The sequence below is a fragment of the Schistocerca gregaria genome, chromosome 7, assembly GCF_023897955.1.
Source record: "Schistocerca gregaria isolate iqSchGreg1 chromosome 7, iqSchGreg1.2, whole genome shotgun sequence".
NCBI lineage: Eukaryota > Metazoa > Arthropoda > Insecta > Orthoptera > Acrididae > Schistocerca > Schistocerca gregaria.
The window spans coordinates 215,871,820-215,894,696 of record NC_064926.1 but is presented as its reverse complement, the minus strand read 5'-3'; the positions used below and the strand labels follow the sequence as shown (position 1 = coordinate 215,894,696).

Here is a 22,877-nt window from a genome sequence, read left to right as displayed (position 1 = left end):
ACTTTAGAAACATTTCCACATGAATCACCTAAGTATAAATGACAGCTCCACCATTGCACTGCCCTGTTATACCTTGTGTACATGATACTACCACCACCTGTATATTCCATGAGTTTTTGTCACCTCATTGTTTTGCACTCAATCCCAATCATGAGAGCAAATGACAGAGTGAAAGTGAAATATTCATATTGGCCCTTATATCTCATAAACATTTTGAGATACCAAAACAAAGTTTTGGCTAATGATAGCATGCAAAGTGAAGAGATTTTGCCATGTAATTAAGATGTAAAAATTTTAATGTCTACTGTCATATAGGAGTGAGATTTTTCTTCAATGAAATTATGTAAGTCTTTGAGGGACCATCAATAGCTGGTGAAATGAGAAATAGTATGATAATGTAACAACATAAATGAAGAAATCACACTTTTATTTTTGTACTGAGCATGAACCTTTCATAAGCTATCATCCTTACTGGTCCTAAGTTGTTTGAATAATAGTAGACTGTTTCAGGATTTTGTTGCAGTTGTAACAGCACTAGCATGTTACTACAGTGAAATTGTGTAAGGAAAGGATGCTAATTTTAACATGGCAATGAGAGAAAGGGAAGAAATGTACTAGGCAAGTGAAAATAATTGCTTCAGCTGTTCCAATTTCAGTGTAATGCTGTACCCACTGTGTTTTTAATAATAAATAGTTGATTTTTTGAATTATGTCTTATTGGCATAACCTGTTAATATGATCATTTAGACTTGCTAACTGTAGCTTGTTAAATTCTGCAAGATATGTGTTTGTGCGAAGGCTACCCTACCAAGCTATCCCATAGGCAAGAGCGCCCTTGTCATCACTGTCGTCCCCTCCTGTCCCACGCCACCTTTGCAGCTATGGGCTATGCAATATTGCACATACTCTGCAGTAGTGTAAGCACTTAGGTACAATGTAATAATACCTGAAATTTGACATAAACTCCTCAATGTGAAAGCCAACTCACGCTCTTCTCACAAGACATCATCAAAGCACTGGATCAAGGCAATCAGGTAAATTCAGTGTTTCTTCGATTCTGAATCGCGTTTAACTCAGCACCCCACATAAAACACATATTATCAAAAGTGTTGTCAAATGATGTATCAGGTGAGATTTGTGAATGGGTTGTGGCTTTGTTGGGGAAGACACAGCATGCTGTCTTCAATCGACAGAGGTAAAAGTAACTTTAGGTGTGCCACAAGGATGTGTGTTAGAACCCTTGCTGTTCCTGTCTTTAATTAATGGCCTTGCAGACAGCATTAATAGTAACCCCAGACTCTTCACAGGTAATTCAGGGTTCTACAATAAACTACTGTCTGAAAAAAGGTGCACAAATATTTAGTCAGATCTTGGTAAGATTTCAAAATGGTACAAAAACTGACAACTTGCATTGAATGTTTAGTAATGTAAAATTTTGCACTTTACAAAAAAAAAATAAATAAATAAATAAATAAAATAAAATAAAATAAAATAGTATCCTATTTCTCTAATGTCAATGTTTCACATGTGGAACTGGTCAACTGATACAAATACCTGGTTGTAACAATGTGTGTGAGTGTGAAATGGAACAATACCATAGGCTCAGTTGTAAGTAAAGCAGGTGGCAGAATGCGGTTCATTGGTAGAATACTAAGGAAATACAGTCATCTACAAAGGAAGTTGCATAAAAAAAAAAAAACATCCTACAATATTGCTCAAGGGTGTAGGTCAAAGAGGCATTGGTAGGACACATGCCAAACAGGACTAAAAGGGTACATTGAAAACATACAAAAAGTGAGTGGCAGCATAAATGGTCACCGGTGGCTTGACTCATGGGGGGAGCATACACAAGTGAAAGAAAACTGAACCAGCAAATTCTTAAAAACAGATGCAATCCAGCCCATGAACATCCGCTTAAAATGTTTTCAGAACCGACTTAAGTGATAGACCTCAGTATAAACTACAACCCTTTATGTATCACTCCCACAGGGTCATGGAAACAACATTATACTAATTACAGCTCACACAGTGGTATTTAAAGAACAATTTTTCCCATATTCCTTATGAGTGTACAGAAAAAGTCCTAACAATTGGTCTTCTGTGTAGTTCTGGTGGTTTTACACAGTACAGATGTAGATCTTCATAACTGGTGTAGCTTCAATAATACTGTAATAGAGATGTTGACTAATTTATGAGAATACTTTACAGTTGCTTATAGTATAATTATTATCAACTTTTTTTTGTAAACATGCGTTCATATCTTTATAAACACATTTATTTATATCGCACTTGAATTTATTGCTAAAATGCTCTTTGGGGTTGTGTAACTTTGTTATGACATCATGACTCACTGAGCTATCTGCCAAATGCTATGGGTCTAGAGATTTTATACAATTCCCACAATGTCTCATGAAGCAATAAGGTTTTTCCAGCTTTGAGAACTCAACAGTTTGAGTATGGTGAAATACATTTTAAATGGTTTATGTGTTCTGATTTGAATAAAATGAGGTATAGAATAAATCTGATTTCTGTGAAGTCTGATCCACTTAAAACTGCTAATATTCCATTAATCATTCTTTTCAAAGTCTTTGTGATTTTGCTAACTAAAGTACCACACATCTGACCATGCGTCTCTGGGATTTGAACCAAAATGAATATTGAATTGATACATATCAGCTGTCCATTGAAAAATTCATGTTTCACACAATAATAATGCCTGTTTCTATTACGGCTATTAGAAAACCTGCACCACAGATACATCTCTAGGTTACAATGTAGATAGCCTGGGCATTAATAATGCTCTGCTTAGGTGCATTCTAGCCATTATCAAACAGTGTTTCAGTCTGGCATCTGATCCTAATGCGTACATATTTATTCCTTGCAACGAATTTGGCTTTTCTCTGTAGCCATTTCATTAAACACAGTTAATTTGAGGCTAGACATAGCTTCAAAAGTGGCTTAATCATCATAATCCAGAAATCTCAACAAAGGATCATCTACAAAATATTTTACTCATTGGAAACAGAACATCCCAGAAACTCAGTGCCTATGTTCAGGTAGAGTTACTATTAAGTCTCAAATCAAATCTTAGAACCAATTTTCAATGAACAGCAATGCTGACCTGCACAAATACAGAATTTAGCAGATGATGATGATGAAATAAAGGCAAATGTTTTGAAAAGTGTCACTAGTACAAGGTTAGGAGCTGATCCTACAGTACTGATCAACATGTAAGCTTCACTCATCATGATGGGTCAAGGATGTCCCCAAACAGTCTGGCTATGTGGTAATACTGTAGATTGGCAATATGTAAGCTTCACTCACCATGATGGATCAAGGATGTCCCCAAACAGTCTGGCTCTGTGGTAATACTGTAGATTACTAGTTTTCCTTGAAGTCTTCACAATGGCACCAGTCAAAGGCCCATTCACCCAAGAAAGAGAGATGCCATCGCAGTTCCACTGGCAAATGGTAGTACAATATATTTTGCCTCAGCAGCTATGTATTCATCAGCAGTTACTGACAGATACCCCATATAGAATACATTTAACACAGAAGGGGATCAAAAAATTATGTACTGTGAACTGCCGCATGCAATAACTTTGCCGATTTTTGAAAAGAATTATACCTGCTACTGCCAAGTTCATGAGCTGTAGATACAGCTGTAACTGTTTGCATTGCATGCAGAAGACATTTAACAAAACTAAAACTGCAAAATCCAAAAATAATTGCTGAGAAGTTGAGAAAATAAGAAATTCTACATTGGCAAAATTGTCCCAATTCCTCCAAGCTCCCTGTTGCAACACTGCCCAAGTAGTATAATTAATCTTAAATGGAATATAACATTTACATCTAAACCAATTCTGAAAGATAGTTATATACTCTGTTAAACACAGCAAAAATGCTAAACTTCATTTCCATTTGTTTATGCCTGCCCCTTGCATACTGGTTGAGGAGGACCACATGAAGCGAACGGGAAAGTGTTGAGTTTGTGAAGGAATGAGGATAGGGTGTCTTGGCCCTGAGTACAGATCATGAACATCATCAATTAACCTGAGCCAGACCAGGGGTTTGGGGTTTCAGGAGCTAGGAAGGTTTCCTCTAGATGGTCCACAAACACAATGGCATAGAAGGGCAACATGAAGGCATTTGTTTGTACACCTTCCCTTCAAAGTAGTAGTAGTAGCTGTGCGTTGGGATAAAGTTAGTAACCTGTATGAGGAATGAGATAGTGGTTCTGGAGTCTGAAAGATGTTGGGAGAGGCAGTGTTCAATAGCAGCAAGACCCATGTTCATTAGATTTGTTGGTGTATAGGTAAGGAGCATCAACAGTGATGAGTAGGGAACTCTCATTGTGCGCTGCTCTCTGCCAATGCACCCACCAGACTTTCTTGGCTCTTCTTTTTCTGCTTTCACCCTCCTCCCTCCCAGTAGTCTGCCCACACTGCCCCTTGCATCCTACTAGTCTCTGCATGCTCCACGAGACATTCTCCCTCTTCCCCTGCCTGTAGTCTGCTATCCCACCCCTTCCCTACACCATTCATGATTGCTACAACTGCAGTCTGGCCATAGCAGCCAAAGGTAGTGGTCATGTGTGCATGAGGTGTACCTGATTGTGTGAATGTGCATGTTTTCCTTTCTTTTCTGAACATGCTTTGGCCAAAACCTTAGTTCACTGTGTCTGTCTGCAACTCACTGGCTTGTCTTTGCAGTCAGTAGCAATCTATCCTTTTCATAATTGTTGATTCTTTCATTTAGATGGAGAAGGTATCTTCTTCATTGTCCATAGTTGAATGGAGATCCACTGCAGAAACAAATTCTACTTCAATTAATGAGGTGTCCAATGCATACTGACTGTTGTGGGCAGGCAATGAGCAGGGTGCCTAGAAATGGTAGCAGTTATGTGTTCATTTTTCTGAGTGACACAACACAGCTTAATCAGATACCAATAAAATAAATAGCATTGACAATTATAATATACTTCAACTAACAGAACATTACATGGCAAACAAACTTCCTAATTTCAGTAAAACCACTCATTTTCAGTTGTGTGTGCACAACCTGTTATGCAAAAGAAGCTGTACCATTTTCCAAATTCATTGTAGTTGGTTTCTGCTATGAAAGTTTTAAAAGTCACAGCAACTGGCACAGTGTTCAGTACTTGCAATACATCACTACAACTGATTCCTTTTAAACATAGTTTGGTGTAGTCCACATACTATTCAGTTAGCCCTCATAACCAGGACTTCGACACAGACCAAAGAAATAGAAACTCACCTACAAAGAAGTACCCGTAGAAGGTTTATTTATGAGGACAATGGACTTGAATTGGGGAATAAATTTTTTTTGTATGTAATCAACTGCATTTTATGTACTTTCCAAGGTTTTTTTTCTGCTGGTGTGTGAGTGACAATATCTACATCAACATCTACATCTACATGGCTACTCTGCAAATCACACTTAAGTGCCGGGCAGAGTGTGCATCGAACCACCTTCACACTAGTTCTCTATTATTCCACCCTTGAACAGCACATGGAAAGAAAAGATTGCCTCTATCTATCCATGCGAGCTCTAATTTCCCTTATTTCATTATGATGATCGTTTGTCCTTGCGTAGGTTACCATCAACAAGATATTTTCAAATTTGGAAGAGAAAGACTGGGATTGAAATTTGTCAAGAAAATCTCACCACAGCGAAAAATGCCTTTGTTTTAATAATTTCCACCCCATATCCTGTATCATGTCTGTGACACACTCTCCTCTATTTCTCGACAATACAAAATGTGCTGCCCTACTTCGCACTTTCTCAGTGTATTCCATTAATCCTATCTGTTAAAAATACCACACCATGCTGTAGTACTCCAAAGGAGGATGGACAGACATAGTCTCTTTTAGTAGATCCGTTGCAGCTTGAAAGTGTTCTGCCAATAAAATGCAGTCTTTGGTTTACTTCTGTCACAACATTTTCTGTGTATTCTTTCCAACTTAAGTTGCTTGTAATAGTAATTCCTAGGTATTTAGCTGAATTTACAACCTTCAGATTTGATTGATTTATCTTGTAGCTGAAGTCTAACAGATTCCTTTTAACATTCATGTGGATGACCTCACTGTTTGCACTATTTAGGGTCAGTTTCAAATTTTTACACCATACAGGCATCTTATCTAAATTGTTTTGCAAATGGTTTTTATCTTCTGATTACTTTACTACGACAGCATTATCTGTGAATGACTTAAGACAGCTACTCAGACTGTCTCCTAAATTGTTCATAAAAATAAGGAACAGCAGAGGGCCTGCAACACTAGTTTGACATAATTTTCGGGAATTCCTCTTCCCTTTATGCCAGCCTTCTATTCCCCCCTTTGGACTTCTTGTGCTCCTGTTGGTGATGTTTTGTCTGTCATCCAGACCAAATCGTGGCTCTTAATTCACTGGAAATCCTTTCAAGATCCATCCTAACAGATGTAACTTTATGTTTATGTGCTCTGTTATAGCTCTTTCTCGCCCTCCTGTTCTCCAGGTTGTATTGCTGCAATTGGTTCTCTGTATATTGCCACACCTGCCACTTGAGGTGGTGTTGAAGTGCTTATTGCATTGCCAGAACAACAAACATCACTGTGTTTGTGTGTAGGCAATGACTCGAGCATGGAGTCCAAAGCATTGTTAAGTTGGTAGCCAGAACCTCTGCTGATGTTTCTATTGGGAGTGGGCATGGATGTGCTGCAGATCACAAACTGCAGGCTTGAGGGATGGGCCTATTATGAAGCACACTGATACCAAACAATGTCTGTGGGGGTGGACGATGTACAGAATGCCTGTGAATCAAGGGAAGCTGTGAGGAGTGAACACTAGGTTGAATATAGTCACACATAATTGCAGGAAGACCAGGAGAGGTGGTGATGACATGTATGAAGCAAAGAAGAGCTCCTGTAACATTATGAGCACCTGATGACGACGATTATTATGATGTGATGGTGTGTGTCATTGTGATATTGTGCCAGTCTGACACTAGCATGTGGCTGAACACCTCCAGAAACTTTGGTCAAAATTTATTTTATTCTTATACTGTGCTTGTCATCAGATTGTTCAAAGCAGCTGCTGACACTAGCATAGCACGCTGGAGAATACAACAGCAGACTCAACACACTTGGTTAACAAACATGGAGCTAGTCATTGAAGTGCCATATTTGACCTCCATATAATGACAGACCCGTAACTAAAACCTTGTCCACTGAAGGTTTGAATTATTATATATGCTTAAAATGGGTTAGACAAGTCAATGATTACTGTAGTTTAACTGATTACAACAATTTGTTGCACATAAAAAACTTGAAATTTGTGGGTTATATGGAGTATGTTTGTACCAGCAAATAACACAATGTAAATCACATTGCGCAGTAAACTTGTTCTGAAAGCAAGCTCATTGAATAGCATTATTACATCAATTCATGAGAACAAGGTATAGAAAGATTACAGAGCAACTGCATCAATTATTTGGAAGGGAAGGGAAAACTAAACTATAGGAAGATTTACTATGTCATGAAGTGAGCTGGGTAGTTATCAACATGGCTTACTCATAGAACTCTGGCACATATTCTATGATGGAAATATTAAATAAAAACAACAGAATGGTAAACTCCTCTGGCTGGATAAGAATTGTCCAGTAGAGAGCAGAAAATGGAAGGAGATGACAAAGACTCTGAAAAGAATCACAGACTTCATCACTTGCTAACTGAGGAGATACATAGCAAAAAAGGAAATAGTTAATTATCTGTGAAGTTTAGTCTGCCTTACTTTACAGTCACATCAATGCTGGTGTATCAGACGTAAGTGGAAACTGAGTGCAACTAAGATCATCATTTCACCATTGCCAATGTGTTAAACCTTTTCCTGAAATTTGTTGGAAAAAGTTTATTTTAAGCGTTGATGAAATTTTAACACAATTTCAGTTTAAAGCTCAATAGGGTTAAATCAAAAATTGGCATTCATATAAATGAAAACTAAGCTTTTGTTGCTTTGGTACATGCTGCACAGAAACATAATTCAACAGCAAACTAGGTCTGTAGACTACATTTGTTTGTGTGGCTTTTTAATTTATCCCATAGTAATGGTTTGTGGCTTTGGACCTAACCTGGTCTTACACTTGTAGAACAGAAGTTGAATTGCTGGTTGGTCGCAGGGTTGCTTTTTTTCTGACAAAGTCTCAGTGGTGGTTTCATAAATTTTACACAGTGAGGAGTGTAATCAATTACCTCCTAAGTGAAGAATTAATTTTTGTGATTACTGAATAACAAGTGTCCCTACTGCAAATGTTTTTGTTCTTTTATTAAACGATACAGGTGTGTCAAAGTTTTCTTGGAAAGTTATGAATATACCTTTACACCAATACAAATTAAATGAATCTCCTACGTGAGACTATTCTGCATTCTAAATCAGAAAATTTAAAACCGTATTCTTTATTTAAAAATTACAATCTGAAAATGTATTTTGTCATTTACACTATAATTTCGGCTACTCATTTTCAAATCTGGCAAAGGGCCCTTAGTGAATAGTCCTCTTCAATTTTCTAAGTACTTATAACACTTGAAGGTCAGCATACAGACTTCAGTTTCCTACAGCAGTACGACATAATTCTCGAAAAAATGGTTTTTGAAGATCAGAAGATTTTCGAACGCTGATAAGTATAAAACATTTGTAGTTTATTAATGAAAACACTAGCAGCTCAAGGCATAATCAGTAATCGTATAGTCACTAGTTCAAATCCAGCAATAGCAAGCTTTTTCTTTACTTTCTTTGAATTCCATATTTCTCAAAAATGGAAATATTAACTAAACATAAACTCATAGTTTCTAAGAAAAACTAATATCTTTATTTTTTAAGTAATATTTATATGAAAACGACAGTATTCACGTACATTAAAAGTTGGTTCAAAAAATGTGAAACCTCAAATACTTTTTTTTTCCTTCTAAAGTTTGAATAGTGTTCTTGATGTACCAATTTTCATATTTTTTCAATAAAGTAAGGCATTTTGTATGTCTGTACCAAATTTTAATCTATTTATATACAATGAGCTATTTTTATTAACAAAATTATGAGTCAGTATTTGTTAACCAGTAAATCCATGCAAATCTTTTGAGTCAAAATACTGTGTATAAAACAGCTTCAAAGGTCTAATTACTTTACAGATTAGTTAATGTGTTAAATATTTAATGTAACACATGTAAGTGAGGAAAAAAGCAACAAAATGTTTCAAATTATGTTTAAAGTTTGTTGGAAGTCATTATGTGCTCTCATCATCAAACTCTGCCTGAGTATAGGCCAGGAAATTTGCAGTTAATTTTAAGCAAAAGCTAGTTTTTCGCGTATCAATGTTTATGGTGTCATGTTTCCTCAACTGTGCATTGTACAATATCAATTTCCAAGCACAATCAATGGTATATGTGGGTACAGCTTGCAAAATATGTTGTGATGGTATTGGTTGTAAAGAAGTAATAAATTAAAACGCCATGCCTATTGAAAATGTTTTACTGCATGAGCAACAAAAATATAGTAAGCGATAAACTTTTTGTTTCAAACAATGGGAAATCCAGGATGGAATGTAACAATATAATAAAAAGGATAGTTGCTGATCACCATATAGCAGAGATGCTGAGTCACAGAAAGGCATAACAAAAAGACTGTCTGAGAGTTAGCTTTTGGCCAACAGCCAGACTCAGTGCAGCTCCAGCAGCTGCCAGAGGCAGTCATCTGTGTGAGGTGCATTTGCACGCGTGTGTATGATGTCTATTTTTGACAAAGGCCTTGTTGACCAAAAACTAACTTTCAAACAGTCTTTTTGTTGTGCCTTTTTCCATTTCATCATTTTGCGGGAGTGCCAGTGAGAAAAAGTTTTGTGAAAGGCCTGAAATTACGTAAAAGTGTTTGAAGCCACTAAGCATTCTCATTCTTGAATACTGGATGAATATGGTCTGGGTAATTTGCGTGCCATGACTTCTGCTGCCTCAAGATGTATACAAAGTTTCTAATATACTTGTCTTACTGGTTTGAACTTTTAACACAAGATTATACCTCTTTGGGAGTAGACTGGTACACCACTTTAACTTTTGTCAGTAATTATATGAAATACTGAAAATAAAATTTTTTTGCTCCTGGAAGCCATTAGATAAACAATTGTAACTAGACAGCATCATGAGCTATGAACCGGGTTGGCTGTTTAGTTATAAACTAATATTTATGTTTATTAATACACATACAATTAAAAAAATATGCTACTACCAAGATTAAAATCAGTGATTTTATTATTACAATGCGCACTGATCTACCAATGATTTTTTAAATGAATTTCAAACGTTTTATACTTGACAGCACTTTGAAATCATCTTTTTTTAAAGACCATTTTTTTACAGATTTTTTTCACAACTGCTTCGTACTGCTTTAGGAAATTATTCCCATGCTATTAAGAAAATGGAAAGGATCAGTCCTATAGTCCTCTTTCGAAACAAACATCATGCATCAGCCCGATTTTAAATTTTATACTTTAGTGCTCAAAATGTGTTGTATGCTTAAAACTCTTAGCCGAAGATAGAATTGAGTAGCACAATATAAATTTCTATTCCACATCTTTTTCAATTTCTACTGGTGCATGAATAGGATTGGGGAGAAGAGAAGTTTGTGGCCCAACTTGACTAGAAGAAGGGATCGGTTGGTAAGACATGTCCTGAGACATCAAGGGATCACAAACTTAGCATTGGAGGGCAGTGTGGAGGGTAAAAATCTTAGAGGGAGACCAAGAGATGAATACACTAAGCAGATTCAGAAGGATGTAGGTTGTAGTAGGTAGCGGGAGATGAAGGAGCTTGCACAGGATAGATTAAGCATGGAGAGCTGCATCAAACCAGTCTCAGGACTGAAGACCACAACAACAACAACAACTGGTGCCTGATAAACATGCATGTTCTGCAGATTGCCTGCATTGATGCATTTCTTTTGAATTAAATGACGTTAACAATGATGTAAATCTAATTTTTTTATCAGCAGTGGTTTATAAGGAAGTATGGTTATCTGGAGGCCAAAACTTATTTACATTCCACAGTTTTCCTCTTATTACAATCAGCAGAAATTAATCATTCACACAGAACACAGCTCATATGGCACTCATGACCTTTTATTGATCATAGTGTTTTTTATTCTAGTTATCAAAAACAAATTACTAACGTGGTGAAATTCATTATGTACTCTGAACAAACTGAAGTACATCATTAAATGTCAGCTCTCCAGAGATACAAAGTAAGAGAATTATATGCAAATGCAAAACAATGCATTTATTGTAATGCTGGAACAAGTCAAGCTGAAAGGAATGACTAGTCACTTTAAATGAAAAAGACAAAGTTAAAACTATAGTTTTAGTTTTAATGTACAAGTGAAATGATCCAATGCACATAGTTAATTTATTTCAGTAATTACATGTATTCAAAAGGCACACACATATGGTAATCTCTCAGTGTAATCAGTCAAGTTAAAAATGTCAGATTAAAGTCATTCAACATAACCCAAAGATAACTGCAACCATCACCACAAAAATTCATGAACTGTGGGTGGCTTACATACAACCACAGGGCAGTTGACACAATCACAAAATATTTAAAAATACAACTATTTACAAATAAACATGTTATTAATCTTGGTTGCCTTCAGTAAGACAAAAATATACTCATTAGTACAAGCCCCACAGGAGCTATACAGCATAAAGAGATCAATAATGTTTCATGGTTAAACAAAACCTTTCAATGGCTTTGTGCCATAAAATATGATACTTGCATCTATGACAATAAACTGGGGTTATAGGGAATATCATACACTTTTAATAAAACTAGATGGTTTTAAATACTGACAAATGAAACTGACTTTTTTCCTTTATGTGTTCAGAACATGAGACAATAAGAAAAGGGGAACAGAAAAGTCTAAAAATGAAATTATGGCAGTGATTAAACATAAAAATGATATAATTAAATACAATGCAAGTAATTAAGAGGTTTGCTGTTAATTTGGTTTCCATATACACTGCATGTATTTAGCATTTTCAAGCTTGTCAAACAAAACACCATCAACTTTTTGACAACACTCACTAATCACAGTCAAACTGTCAGTATCACAACATTGATCCATATTTAATTTTTAAGTTTTTTTTTAATTAAAAAAGTTAAGTATGAGTGGTAGTACTATTGAGGAACAGATCCTAGCTTTCCTTCTCCTAATATTTCAGTACTGACACATTTACATCCCTGACAGATATTCCTATCTTCCTATGTGCACATTAGACTTTACATACACAGTCAAGCAAGTTGTTTGACCTTTTCCTTTTGCCTCTCAGTCAGCAACAGACAAATAACAATATCTCTTGTAGTCTTTCATTACAAACAACATTTACACAGTTAAATTAAAAACATGAAAAATAAATTAGGTACTCCAGAAGAACATACACTAAATAAATATCAGTTCACATGACAGAACAGAAATACAAATCTCTGTTTCTTCTACTTCTTCAATGTCAGAGTCCATTTGGAAGACTATTTTCTTTGAGTGAGGATAAATAATCATTGTATTTTTTCTCCTGAGCCTGTTGAAGCTTCTGTAGTTTTTTGATCTGACCTTTGCTTAGCTCTTTCCCTTCTTTATCATGGGTAGGAACGCCCTGAAAATAACAGCAAGGTTCATAACTACACATTTTCAAAACATACACCAGCTGTAATAGCCTGACAAAGATCAATATGTTTAAAAGCATTTCACTGGAAGTGCTTCAAATTTACGCTTCAGCAAGTAATGTAAATTTAAACAGTAGAAGTCTAGAAAGAATTGCAGCAGAAGACCTATCTGAGCCTAAGTAAACATCCATAGCAGATACCCCTCATACAGGCATGGAAAATTGAAGCCATTTTTGTATCAAACAATGAAATAGAAATCAGACAACAGTAACAAAAGCATTATGAAATTTTACCTTTTCATCAAATTGAGAATATTTATCAGTTTCATGCTTGAACATATCCCAGGGAGGGATTTTGCGCTGAGCGTCTTTTGCTGCCTGAGCAGCTGCCATTTCAGCCTTTTTTCGCTCCTTTTCTGCAGCCTTCTCTGCCTCCTGCTTTCGTCGGGCCTCACGTTCTGCCAATAGTGTCTCCCTATCAACCAGCTTGATAGCAGATGCTCTTCCTTAAACAGACAGAAACCCCATTGTGAAATTTTTCACATCTTTATTACAATGAAAAGTACATCCAGTTTCTCTTACTCTTATGTGTAAGAATTGTAGTATATTAATTATATTATTTAACTATTGTTAACTGTTTCCACAAAGTAAGACTTGTATTCCTTTCTAATCATGGTGAATATCACACACAGAAAAAGGTGGCAGATGTCTTACTCCCTTTGTCAGAAAAGTTGTAGTGCAGGGGGGGGGGGGGGGGAGGGAGGGGGAAGGGGAGAGAGAGAGAGAGAGAGAGAGAGAGAGAGAGAGAGAGAGAGAGAGAGAGAGAGAGTAATGAACCAAGTTCCCTTCAAAGTAGTCCCCTTGGCTATCTATACACAGCTGCCAATGTTTCTGGAGGTCTTGGAAGCAAGCAGGGAAATTTTCAACTGTAATGCTTGTAAGCTCATTTGTCACATCCTGTTGAATGTATGTGATACCTTGATGAAGCTTTCCCTTCAGTCACTCTTTCATGCATGAAAACAAGAAAAAATCACAAGGCGAGAGGTAGGGCGAATATGGCAGATGTGGGATGACAAAATAGAACATCTGGCCAGGTACTTGGTAACAGATAAAGCAGTATGGGATCTTGCATAGTCATGCAGTGAGAACCAGTCCTGAGAATGCCACAAATCAGGAATTGCTTGTCGTAAATGTTTCGAGACTTTAGTGTAAAGAGTTTGGTTCACTGTTTGACCTGGAGGAACAGATTCATAGTGAACTAATCCTTTACTACCAAGGAATGTGATCAACATTGACTTTGTTCTCGAAGGTTGTCACTGACTTTTTTTGAGGCTAGTGAACCAGAACTTTGACACTTCATGTGAGGGTCATATTCATAGCACTAACTTTCATTACCATCAATAATCTTTCACAGAAATGTGAGACCATATCTGGCTCAACCCAGTAGTTCAGCAGAAGTTCTTCGTATTTCCTCTTTCTGCTCATCTGTTAGCGTGCGAACAACAAATTTTGCAATAAGTTTCCATTTTCCTAAATCTTCGCGTGAAATCTTATGACACACATAACAATTCAAATTAAGTTGTTCTGATAATGCAAGCACAGTTACATGAAGGTCTTTTTGCAATAATTGCTTTATATGCTCCATGTTTGCATCGGTATGTGCTGTAGATGTGTGACCGGCTCTGGCATCAGCTTGCACTAAATCTCTACCGCAAAGACACCTTTTGTGCCACCCTAGAACACAACTTTTTGAAAGTGCCTTGCTTGTACATGCTTGCTTAATCTTTTTCCACGTTTGAAAGGGGTTTTCTCAAGCTCAATGACAAAATTAATGTTCACTCTTTGCTAACAATCAGCATCCACTGTGTCACCATAACTAATGCACCAAGAACCCAAAAAGTGCACTTTTTTTAAATTTTATTTACATGTAAAGTTCTGCTGGAGCAAATTGAGAAGCAAATCTCCAAGGTCAGCAGTGTACTACACACAAGAGTTAATGAAGTCTGATCCAAATGCAGGTTTGATTTCTGCCAAGTATTAACTAAGTGAAAGCTGCTTATTCTTGGGAATAGGCTAATATTGTTAACAAGAAATGACACACACACACACACACACACGCACGCACGCACGCACACAAAGACTCTTTAACAGGTGTCAACATGAGGTTCACGAACTTACATCACCTATTGCCCAAATCGCCCGTTTATGAGGCAAAATTATCCTTTTAGAATGGAAAGAGTTACCCCAAAATATAATAACATACGACATAGGCAAATGAATATAAGCAAAGTAGACTAATTTTCATGTCAAATGATCACTTACTTCAGACACTGTTCGAACAATAAAAATGGTAGCATTAAGCCTTTGAACAAGATTCTGAACATGGGCTTTCCACGACAGTTTACTATCTACCTGAACACCTAGAAATTTGAACTGTTCAGTTTTACTAATCATATGCCCATTCTGTGAAATTAAAAGTCAGGTTTTGTTAGAAACTGTAAAAACTGAGTCCTATTGTGATTTAAAGTTTTTTTTAATATTTTTTTTACAAGCCATAAGCTTTGTCATGAACTGCACTATTTGAAACCAAGCCAGTGCTGCATACAATACCCTTTACTACCAAGCTAGTGTCATCAGCAAACAGAAATATTTCAGAGTTACCAGTAATACTAGAGGGTGCAGCAGTTGTCTTCTGATTTGTTTATCTCTTCGTTTCCTGACTGTCCTCGGTGCCGACATACCGCGTTGCTGCAAGAGCTGAAAAATGGGTTGTGGATTCTAACACTGACTACTGTAAATAATGTAGCCGACAGGTGCACAGTTGCGTTTCGCAGTACTTTAATTTCATTGTTCCCAACCTCCTAATAATACACAGTTATATGGCCAGTGCACTATTGTTTAACTTTCAATAAGCCTCATTAATAGTTTGCAAGCAAACCTCCACATACTGCTACAATAGTTCCCTGTTTAACATCTACGAGCAGTAACACCTAACCACAAAGTTCACAGTTCTTGAAGAATAATCAGGTATGTATGGAACAGACACTCTCATTGTTTTTATACACAACCTAATTGCTTAACACTTATTCCATGTTTAAGTTGAAGCATTATTGTTCTAATTAACAAAGGTCTCTCGTCTGAAATTCTGCCAGGGACTGATTGTCTCGTGACCAAAATTTGGGCCCTTAATATCATCACAATAATAAGTGCTGAAAATTAACATTGTTCGAAGTTAAATTTACAGAAATTACAATTAAAACTTAACACATTAAATTTGCTAAATACATCGAAAAAATCTGTTTAACAGTGTCTTCTACTTCAGGAGTTAAACCGAATTATTTGTTTAAAACAAGCAAATGATACTTTTGACAAAACTGTTAATTACTTAGGAATTAATGGATGGCTGGTTTTGCTAACATGTTTTCGAATAGAGCCAAATAGATACTTTTAAGATTACTAGCATTTCATCTTCCAAGTGTTCATAATTAGTACAGAATTTAAATTTTTTTAAATGTCAACGACAGAATGTACATTCCAAAACAATTACTGATTTCACTCTATAACAAAATATACTAACTAGGAATATTCAAAACAAATTAGAAAATCAATTACATACCTAAAACTAAGCACATAATTATATCTGATGTTATATTCTTTAAAACTGAGGTCCAACCTTTCTCTTTTATGGAAATGTAGTTTATTCTCATGTATATTAATGGTAATTAGTTAAAAGTAAAAAAACGAATTTAAGTACACTGATGGCAAAACAAGAGGGAAGAAAAAAATATCCTAGCTTGCTTTGTCACAAGGGCATATCATTCATATAAATAAGGAACAGGAGTGGACCCAACACTAATCCCTAGGGCACCCTCCCCCCCCCCCCCCCCCCCCCCCAATTTGAGCATACTCCACTCAGACCCCACATCACAGCCATTCTCAACACTGTGAATAATGACCTTTTGCTGTCTGTTGCTAAAGAGGTGAACCAATTGTGGGCTACTTCCCGTATTCCGTAATGATTCAACTCCTGGAGCAATATTTTGTGATCAGCACAATCAAACGCCTTAGTTAAATAAAAAAAAAAAAAATATGCCTATTGTTCGAAACCTTTTGTTTAACCATCCAGTACCTCACAGAGAAAAGAGAATATAACATTTTCAGTAGTTAAATAACTTCTAAAGTCGAACTGTACAATTGACAGCAATCATGTGATACAAAATGATCAATTATCCTTGCATACACAGCCTTTTCAATAACTTTAGCAAAGACTGATGGCATAGAGATAGGTCTAAAATTGTTACATTATCCCTTTCTCCCTTTTTATAAGGTGGCTTTACTACTGAGTACTTTAATTGTTCAGGAAACTGACCATTCCTAAAGGAAAAATTACAAATATGGCTAAATGCAGGGCTAACATATGCAGCACAGTACTTTAATATTCTGCTAGGCACTCCATCAGTTCCATGAGAGTCCTTAGTCTTCAGTGATTTAAATTATCGGCTCAAACTTGTCCTTGTCAGTATCATGGAGGGGTATTTCAGACATCAATCTCAGAAAGGCATTTGCTAAGAGTGTTATATGATTCACTGTAGAAACTAAATTTTTATTTAATTCACCAGCAATGCTCAGAAAATGATTGTTAAATACTGTATATATAAATCTGATTTATCAGTAACAGAAATATTTTTAATATGAACTGACTTTATATCATTGATCTTGTGCTGCTGACGAGACGCTTCTTTCACAACTGGCCACATGGTTTTAATTTTATCCTGTGAATTAGCTATTCTATTTGCATACCACATACTCTTTGCCTTCCTAATAACATTTTTAAGCACCTTACATTATTTTTTGTAATGGAGTACCTTAGCTTGATTGTGAAAACTTACATTAAAATGTTAGAACTCCCACTTTGTTCTACATGATATTCTTATCTCTCAAGTCAGTCACCCCGTTGAAAATGTTCTAAAGGAAAGAAACTCTCAAAGAGTATAAGAAATGTGTCAAGGAAAGCATTATATTTGTCATCTATGTTACCGGCACTATAAACAAATGCTACTCTTGTTCATTGACGAGGCTTAAAAAACCCTCAATTGCTGTTGGATTAACTTTCCTATATAGTTTGTAATTATATGTGAAATTTGTTTGAATACAAAAGCTTTTTAGTGTTAAAATTTGTGCACCCCAGTCTGAAAGGCCATCCACCCTTTCACTAACACAATGCCCATCTAGTAATGAAGAATGAATAAAAATATTGTCTATGGCTGTGCTACTGTTCCCCTGCACTCTAGGTGGAAAAAAACAGTGTCTGCATCAGATCGTATGAATTTAGGAGATCTACCAACTTCCTTTTTCTTGCACCATCATATACAAAATGAATATTGAAGTCACCACACAACTAATTTCTGGTATTTCCTACAAAGTGCATAAAGAACCCCCTCTAGCCTGAGCAGAAATGCTCTGAAGTCAGAGTTACGTGACCTATAGAGAACAACAATTAGAAGTTTAGTTTCACTAAATTCAACTGCCCATGCACAACATTCAAATATCTGATAGTGCAGTGCCGTGATATGCCGATAGACTGAAATGAAATAAACCCCCCCCCCCTCTCTCTCTCTCTCTCTCTCTCTCTCTCTCTCTACGTACGTGGCCACTCCCCCACAAGGAACTCCTTGACAAGCTGCCAGCTAATCTGTATCCTGGTAAAGGAAGCCTCTGAACTGTCAAATTATTTAAGTGGTGCTCCAATATACCAATAATTTTTGATTCAATATCTATAAGCAGTTCACAAACTATATCTCTAATACCTCTAATATTTTGATGAAATATGCTAATTCCTTCTCTACTTGGAAACATGACATCCTCTGAAGGTGAGCCTTTAGTTAGAGGGTGCAGCTCTAACACCAACTACTACAGGAATCAACAAAACTGTTGAACAAGCATGATTACATTCAAAAGATCCGTCTACTTTCTGATTCGGCGTATCGCAAAATCAGTCCTGATCCTACTAAGAGTGTTGAGAGAAAGACTAATAACCTCCTGAAGAAAAGTTCTTTGTCACAGGAGACTATCAAGAATCTTAATTCTTACTGTGCTGTACCACCTAGATTATATGGCCTCCCCAAGGTCCATAAAGAGGCTGTCCCATTGAAGCCTATTGTTTCTAATATTGGTGCTCCGACATATTGTGTAGCTAAACATCTTGCTAGTTTGTTGAGCCCACTAGTAGGTAGGTGTGAACACCACATTAAGAACTCTGCAGATTTCCTATGTCGATTGCAAGGATTGCGTTTGAATGACACTGATATTTTAGTCAGTTTTGATGTGGTTTCTCTTTTCACTCCCGTTCCTCTCTATGATTCGTTGCAGCTAATTGAGGTTCAGTTTGGTGTCGTGTTAACAAATTTGTTTCGACATGTGCTGACTTCCACTTACTTTTTATTCAATGAGTACTACGAACAGAGTGATGGAGTCATCTGTCTTCTCTAGTTGACTGCCGTAATATTAAATACTGGAACTATGGAAAACATGTGGGCAGGAAATACATACTGGAAAATAAAATGTTTCTTAAGGGAACTTAGCATGGTAACACACTTACCTTCTAAATCTTCAATGCGCACTCCAACGTCCGGTAAAATTTCATCTCTCAGCCTATCACATTCTGACAAAATTGATGATGCTTTTAACTGTCGTGCTAATGACCTTACACTGTCACGGAATTCAGATAGTATTGTCAAGTAAGGCATGACTATCTGCTCTACCTAAAACAAAATAAAACAAGAAGAAAATATAGTTGGTGACCCACCACACAAAGTAAGACAAAGTGTGTTTTACACAGGTGATGCTGCTACTACTAATTTTTGTCCATCTCATTGAATTTTTCCAATGGATCATTAAAAATCATTTGTACTTCCGTATTATGCCAAATAACCAGACCTAAAGGAATAGAAAATGTGCCTAATTTTGAGTTTTTAAATTCTAGAACATTGCATCCTGTGTAACATTACCAACTACAAATGATTTAAAAATTAGTTACAGTGAACAAGTGTAGTCAACATGGATGGAGGACAAACAAATTCAACAACCTCCGTAAAAACTGAAGCTTCAGTGCTGACGAAATTAGGCAAGGTGGAATATCTCCAGCTGCTTTAATCTGATACAATCCCACCTCTAAAATAAATACTTTTCATGTATATGTGTAAATTCAGAATCTCTAAATTCTTATCCGAGCTGTAATTTCAAAACTTTATAGTTCAGTGTATAGCAAAGACTCTGCTGATAATATTAGTGTTGATAGTTAATGTACAAACATTTTACTTGGAAAAATATTCAAAATTTAGTATTCATAACAATATTCTTTTTATTTAAAATTGAAAACTGAAAATGGAAAATGGCAGAAAAAATGCATTTTCAGTGCTATTGCATTTTTGGTACTCTGTTGCATGGCAAGAATCTCAGCTCCCAAAAACTAGTAGAGTGAGGATTCTAGAGATATTCTTCAGCATCCTATGTATTACTCCAGTAGGGATTATAACGACAGCATTCAACAAATTACAACATGCACGAAGGGGCATTTAAGCAGTCATCCTATCGCATTCCAAAGGTGACTAGACTGGGACGAAACTGTTAACACGTAATGCCATTCTAAGTACCTTGTGGCATGCAGTTCAAAGTGGTTTTCGGAGTATGTATGTGGATGTGAATTAAAGTTACTCACAATTACATTCAGTTAAATACCACATGGCACAATATTAAGGGTGATGTAAACAAATTTATTCTATTACAAATGAAGACCACTATTTCTGTTAGGAAGTAGAAAGTTTGTTACAATTTTTTTTATTATTATTTAGAGATACATTTACGATAAAAAAACTCTAATAATCTTTGTGACAGGCACCTGTTGAGATATGAGTTATTTTAGCAAGACTGACAGACACAGAAAACTAAGAACTGGGGTGAATCATAAGCTTTTGGAATTTTACACAAAAAAAAAAAAAAAAAAAAAAAAAAAAAAAAAAAAAAAAAAAAAGTTTAGAAGTTGAGGAACAAGAAACAAAGGGTATGAATGCAGCTGATGAAGAAGTCATTAAATATTTAATCAGAAGTGACACAAAGTATGAAAAATGGCTGGAAACCAACAAAGAACAAACAGTCATTAATATTCCAAAGAGCTTTTGAAATGAGGGGTTCCTTATGAGTTTTTATTGAAACAATGAATGGGAAACATCTTTTCTGTACAAATCATTTTACCATTTCTCAAAATTTTCACTTTTAAAATTAATAAAGTTTTTCAAGTGTTCCAATCAATTCTAAAAACAGATTTTCTGCTCCAATGTTGGCATTCTGAGACAGAAATAATGGCCAGCTTGGACTACTATAACAATGAAAACAATCAGTTACTGACAAAATAATTTAATTGAATAGATAAAAAATCTACCAACCAAGCAGTGGCAGAACACACAAAAGACAGTTTTAACTGACAAGCTTTCGGAGCCAGAGGCTCTTTCTTCAGGTAGGAGGGATGAAAGGGAAGGAAGAAGGGTGAAGGAAAGAATTGGAGAGGTCTAGGACACAGGTTAGATTTTGGGAAAATCACCCAGAACTGGAGAACTGGGGGTCAAGGGAGACTTACCGTACATGATGAGAAGGAAAGACTGACTGCTGGGGACTGCATCAGACAAGATTTGAAAACCCGAGAGCTAAAAGATGGAAGACGTGGTAATACACTGACAGAGATTACTGTTTAAACATCATGTGCGAGTTAATATGAGTGAAAAGCAGGTGCATTGCACATACAGACGTGGGAGGGGGGCTGTGAAAAATAGCCTGGGAAGGCAATGAAAGATGTAGAAAACTACAATGGAGTGAAGCACAGAGTAGTTACAGTGAAGAAATGCTGAGTCTGAAGAAATTAACGTAAATTAAGGCCAGGTGGGTGGCGAGAACCAAGGAAATGTGTAGCGCTAGCTCCCACCTACGAAGTTTTGAGAAACTGGTGTATGGGGGAAGAATCCAGATAGTGCATGTGGTGAAATAGGTGCTGACGCCATAACTGTCATGTTGTAGAGTGTGCTCTGCAACAGGATAATGTGTGTTGCTGGAATATGCCCTCTGCCTATGCCCATTCATCCTGATTGATAAAATGGTGGTAGCCATGCCGATATAAAAGACCAAACAGTGTTTACATAACAGCTGGTATATGACGGTCATTCACATGTGGCTCTCCTTTTGATAGTATATGTTTTGCCAGTTAAAGAGCTGGTATAGATGGTGGTAGGAGGGTGCATAGGACAAGTCTTGCAGCACGGTCAATCACAAGGGTAGGAGCCATAAGGTAGGGAGATGAGTGTAGGAGCAGCATGGGGCCTGGCTAGGATACTAGGAAGATGACAAATAGCTACTCTATGTGTTCAAAAAATTGGTTCAAATGGCTCTGAGCACTATGGGACTTAACATATTAGGTCATCAGTCCCCTAGAACTTAAAACTACTTAAACCTAACTAACCTACACACATCACACACATCCATGCCCGAGGCAGGATTCGAACCTGCGACCGCAGCAGTCACGCGGTTCCAGACTGAAGTGCCTAGAACCGCACGGCCACCATGGCTGGCTAATCTATGTGTGTTGGGTAAAATCTCATCTCAGACAGAACTGACCTTATTTTACGGCATGATGTTAGGAAGGCATGGCCTTGTCGAAGTAGCTGATTAATGCATTCAAGACCAGAGTAGGTGAGAAATAGATTATTTCCATTGTTATAAAAGCCCATGTGCTCATCATTCCTTCTTATGTAACCCTCTTGTCAGTCTTTGTTGTCGTCTTATCTTGTTCAAACTGTCATCTTATGTGGTAGTCCATTTGTTTGTTTATCTTACCACCCAGATTAATCAACACTTTATTCCTAAATATTTCTAGTACTTATTTTGATGCAAATAGATGAGTCCATTGTTATTTATGAATCTGCAAGTAACAATTTGTTTACTACATTGTAGGGGCTTCTCTTGATCGTCTTTCACCAATTTATTTGCAAATTTGACAGCTATTTTCTTTCCCATCCTCCACTTACTGTGTTTATACGTAATTCTTTCACATTTTTGTGTGTTTGTTTTTTGTCATATCGCACTGATTGAATTTCACTGCCATCTTCTACATTACTTTATTTACCATGCAAAGTCG

The 22,877-nt window shown here is 36.5% G+C and overlaps 1 protein-coding gene across 5 annotated transcripts in view; it reads right to left on the bottom strand.

The window, feature by feature from the left end:
- Positions 1 to 11,385: 11,385 nt before the first annotated feature.
- LOC126281245 (cysteine--tRNA ligase, cytoplasmic) overlaps positions 11,386 to 22,877 on the bottom strand; it is a 77,015-nt gene continuing 65,523 nt past the window's right edge. For all 5 annotated transcript variants that reach the window (XM_049980035.1, XM_049980038.1, XM_049980033.1 and 2 more), the window contains exons 10-12: positions 19,296 to 19,458; positions 12,992 to 13,203; positions 11,386 to 12,688 (exon numbers count right to left, since the gene is read on the bottom strand). In XM_049980035.1, coding sequence (XP_049835992.1) covers positions 12,545 to 12,688; positions 12,992 to 13,203; positions 19,296 to 19,458 — 519 coding nt within the window. In that variant the 3' untranslated portion in view covers positions 11,386 to 12,544. The remainder of the gene's footprint in view (positions 12,689 to 12,991; positions 13,204 to 19,295; positions 19,459 to 22,877) is intronic.